This window comes from Morone saxatilis, unplaced genomic scaffold, assembly GCF_004916995.1.
Source record: "Morone saxatilis isolate NCDOM2014 unplaced genomic scaffold, NCSU_SB_2.0 Contig2, whole genome shotgun sequence".
Lineage (NCBI taxonomy): Eukaryota > Metazoa > Chordata > Actinopteri > Moronidae > Morone > Morone saxatilis.
Window position 1 is genome coordinate 26,394,895 of NW_023339762.1, and position 4,946 is coordinate 26,399,840.

General features: G+C 42.7%; 1 protein-coding gene across 1 annotated transcript in view; it reads left to right on the forward strand.

Moving 5' to 3' along the window:
• LOC118330171 (nuclear factor of activated T-cells, cytoplasmic 3-like) overlaps positions 1-4,946 on the forward strand; it is a gene marked incomplete in the record, with an annotated part of 16,661 nt that overhangs the window by 8,347 nt on the left and 3,368 nt on the right. The window contains 4 exon segments of the mRNA XM_035664620.1: positions 75-247; positions 525-665; positions 747-802; positions 3,271-3,922. Coding sequence (XP_035520513.1) covers positions 75-247; positions 525-665; positions 747-802; positions 3,271-3,922 — 1,022 coding nt within the window.

A 4,946-nucleotide genomic window follows, 5' to 3' on the forward strand; every position in this document is an offset into this window, starting at 1 on the left:
ATATTAATGATTTAAATTTCATATAAAACCTTTAAGATTAGCAGCATAATGCATTTTGCTTTTCTTTTCCACAGCATTGACTGTGCCGGCATCCTGAAGCTGCGTAACGCCGACATCGAGCTGAAGAAAGGGGAGACGGACATCGGGCGGAAGAACACGAGGGTGCGCGTTGTGTTCAGGGTCGCCGTCCCGCAGCCGGACGGCCGGATGATGTGGCTGCAGACGATGTCCGTCCCTGTGGAGTGCTGTGAGTCACCTGTAACACAGACGTCACATCTACATCTGATTGAGTTATTCAGGGAGGCTTTCACTCAGCAGAGAGGAGACACAGAAAATGTTCATCCTTCATATCGAAACAATATTCTAATCGAAGAAGCAGAAGAGGAAGTCCGAGGGACGTGTTGCTTCGTACAAACCCAGATTATAATCAGTGAGGTTTTCTTCTCACTGCTGAGTGAATATGTCCTCTGTCTGATTCTGCCGGAGAAACTGCACATATACTGAAATGTGTGTTGTTGTTTCAGCCCAGCGCTCGGGTCAGGAGCTTCCCCAGGTGGAGAGCTTCAGTCCAGCCAGCTGCTCCGTGGACGGAGGAGAGGAGCTGCTCATCACCGGATCCAACATCTCCACACAGTCCAGGGTTGTGTTCACGGAGAAGGGGCCCGGTAAGAGCAGTTAACGGTAACTTACCGTGCATTAAACACACGTAACATCCTGCTAAATGTTTGAACTGTTCCCCCCCTCAGATGGAAGAGCGCTGTGGGAAACAGACGCCAGAGTTGTGCCGGAGAAAAGCAGCGGAGTAAGTAGAAACAGAAAACTGTGACTCACAGTTCATTATAGTTTATAATAATGCACTGCAGTGAGGGTGAGACAGACCTGTCTGTCTGTCTGTCTGTGTCTAACAGAGACTCCAGGCTGTAAAACACTTCACTGATGAACCACACAAGACCAGATATTAAATGAATAACTATAAGATATGAAGGATTTATTTAAAACAGTCTGGACATGTGCAGTGGACACTGAGGAACCCAAACAGCTTCAGTCCTCTGCCGGAGTAAACAACAGGATTTTACAGTCACTCCCTTGAATTTGTTGCATACAGTCTGTGCGACACCACTCCCTGTCAGTCCCACAGCAACAGGATGCTGATAAAGTAGGTCATCAGTACGCCAGGATATCAGTCTGTGTGCTGTGTTCCTGTTAGCAGATAGCTAACGTGTCCTGATACCACAGAGAATAAAATGGAGCTTAAACGTACGACAAGGAACTGTTAAATGTCTCTCAGTGAGAAGATAGTCTGCCATCGGTCGGATTCCCCTTGAAATCAATGAAATTAGATGGTAGAAACACTAATGTTTGTCCACAGGGGGCGCCAGAATCAACATAAAGTCTTATATATTTACATTCATCAGGTTGACACAAACATGACTCCGATGGCAGTGGTGGACACTATCATGACTTATATGTTCATAATTAAATATATTATAAAAAACACAATATTTATTAATTTTTAAATCTTTTTTTTACACATTTAGTGTTTAAACATACGATTAATGTCAAAGACAGTAAAAGTGTGCGTCCTGCTCGCACCACGGAGCGCCCCTCCTGCCGGGCTGCAGCCGACACGCTGGGACAAACAGACACAGTCGTTTTTATACAAAGAAATGAATGAATGAATTAATTAATGTGTAAAGTTTGCCTGATTTACAAGAATACCCAAATTATAAAGAATCTGTCACATGCAGCAAGTTCATAAAGTTTCTCCTCGACAACCCTCAAAAGTGTGATTTTTAAAGTCTGGTGGTATTGTGGTTAATAGATCTGAACCCAAACACATTAAAAGTGAACAAAATGGAAATCAGACAGCGTTTCGTCCTCTGAATGTGGTCTGTGTGTCCTCAATGAGACTTTAATGCTTTCACAGCCGTCCACCAGAACTCGCGTTAATACCAGGAAATATCCGATATGACAGCTGGAAGGGTCGATCTCACAGACATTCACTCTGGTTTTTGGAGCATTTGAACGTCACTTAAGATGGCGGTGAGGATTCCCTCCCAAGAGGAAGTACAAAGAGGAAGTTAACGAGTGTTTGTTGAAACCACAGAGTCTGAGGGAGGAGCCAGCGTGACATCACTGGAGGTTGTAGTAGATTTTGTAACACAGACGCGAGTGTGATGTTTATTTATGTTTCATTAAAGGCCAAAACAATATCAGAGGTTAAAGGTGGCGACAGATGCAGACAGAGCAGGTTTCAGTTCTTCTTTCTTTCATATAAAAGGATGACAAGAGGCAGGTTTATTCTCAATATTCAGATTATTGATTGTTGCCTGAATCCTGAACGGAACCGGTTCAAGATGTGGTGGAGAAGGGGGTCCTCCTGGTTGCACTGTTTCTGAACCATTCATTTTAACTCCGCTCACTATCTTAACATCACGTTTTACAGCGTTCCCACACGTCCTGGAAACACCTGGAAATTATTAAAATGACCAAATATCCTGGAAATATTTGAATGTGTTCACCTACATAAACTTTGATGTGTATTGTGTTTAAATCTCGACTGTCGGTGAGATTCTTTTCTCACATCTACACACACATATAACATCACAGTTCTTGTTGCTGTGGTTGATAAATACACTTTAACTTTCTAGAATCTGAATTTCTCAGTAAAATAAAATAAATTCCGTTACTGAAGGGTTGTAGGCGAGTTAATGTGTTCAGTTACATTTCAGCAATCTTACAGTTTAAATTGTGAACTATTTTGATGGTATTATATGTTTTTAAATGAATTTATTGCATTTAAAGAGATTTCTTGATGAGGAAAACACACCTATGAATATTATATTTCTGAGTATAGATCAATAAACTGAGCAGGTACATGTCAAAACACAAAATATAGATTAAATAATATTAACTGTTTTTATAGCATTTTCAAAATCAGGTTTACTTCACAGACACAACAGTGCAATGACAGATTAAAAACAGATAAACAATCAATATAAATGTGTAGAAATAAATAAATTTAAGCATAAAACTATCGAAAAAGTCTAATTCAAAGTTTTATTAAAGGTCTGGTGTGTAGGATTTAGTGGTGTAGTACATTGCGACTCCCTCACTTCACCCTCTGCTTCCAAAGGGAGAAACTACAGTGACCACAAAACGCGCTCCACCTATCTACAGCCAGTGTTTGGTTTGTCCCTTCTGGGCTACTGTAGAAACATTGCGGTTGTATTTTGCAGTTGACTTCATGTCTGTGTTTGTGTCTCTCAGTCCAGCATTGTGGTCGAGGTTCCTCCGTACAACAGGAAGACATCGGATCCGGTCCAGGTCCACTTCTACGTCTCAAACGGGAAGAGAAAAAGAAGTCTAGCGCATAATTTCACCTACCTGCCCGCAGTCAGACGTCACCTCCCCGCCGCCGCCGCCGGAGTCAAACAGGAGCACTGGGACACAGACCACATCCCCCACAATCCACCTGGCTTCTGTCCGACCTCCCACGACCGAGTGCTCGGCCCAGACCTGCTGTATTATGATTCCTGTGACATCCCAGTGCACTGCGGTCCTCCTCCCCTTAACGCGCCTCGTCTTCATCACCCCCCTCCCTCCTTAATGTTTCCTCACGCCTCCTCCGTGCCCTCCGCAGTCCCCCACCAGACCCTGATCCCTCTCCAGACCTCCATCATACCTCCTCAGATCGCCACCCTGCCTGTCGAGGCCTCCTCCGTGCCCCTTCAGACCTCCTCCGGTGGACCCCAGAGGGAACCGTCTCCGAGCTCCAGAAGAGCCTTCGTGCCCGCCGCCGACCCGCAGAAGGACTCCCCGCGCTCCGGCCCAGGAGAGGCGCTGAACATCAAGCAGGAGCCGGAAGAGTCCCAGCCGAACCTGGGATCCCTCGGCCTCCGGGAGATCACGCTGGATGACGGTAGGAAGCTGTGTTCACTGTCCCGCTGTAGGATCCGTAACTACGAGTCTCAACCTCGAACATCCAAAACATCCAAAACATCCATAGAAACGTCTTAAAGCAATTGGTTCCCAACCTTGTTCCTTTAGGGACTCCTTTATCTCTCAGTGAGTAAACTGTAGCTGATCAACTGATCAATGAACACAAACAGTGAACTCAGTAACGTCAGGAAGTTTGATTATTTCCTGTGAACTTTTTATACAATCCTCTGTCTGTATTACGTTTTTATTTTATTTTTAATAATCATACAGACTTAATAGGATCTTTTTTTGACCAATTCAGTGTTTTCTTCTCCCTGATACTTGATCAGAGTTTAGATATTAAATAATTCACTGTAATGTCATTAAATTATTTCAACTTAGAAAAGTTGTTTACCAAGAACATTTTAACTCAGTTCTTTAAAAAACATTCTTAATTAAGTCATTTTTACTAGTTTTTTTCACAGTACAATTAAAAATGTCAAAATCACGAAAGCTACTTGATGAAAAAATGTTTTTTTAACTTGAACTTGACTGAATTTGAGTTAGTTTTACTTAAAATGTTCGATGTGGTCAGTTAAATGAACTCATCTGGTTTTAGTGTTGAACTTTAAAATGTATGAAATGCTGACATAAAGACCTACTGTGTGTATTGTTTTTAAAGTTTTCTAGCTGTAAAATCAAGAAGGCCTCGACCCCCCTGCGACATTTTGGCGACCCCTAGTGGGGGTCCCGACCCTCAGGTTGGGAACCACTGCCTTAAACCACTGTTTGGTTTTTACAGGAGAAATAATCAGCTTAAATTTATACGTTTATAGATAATTATTGAATATATATCATGTTTGTCTTTTCACAAGTAAAAAAATACTAACGACTAAATTGAAGTTTTAATGTGGAATAACACGCAGTGCTTTCCGGGTAATGTGGACTGTGGATGTGCAGCGCTCGCTGTGGTATGTGTGTGGGCGTGTGTGTGTGTGTGTGTTATTTATATATGTGTGTGTGTG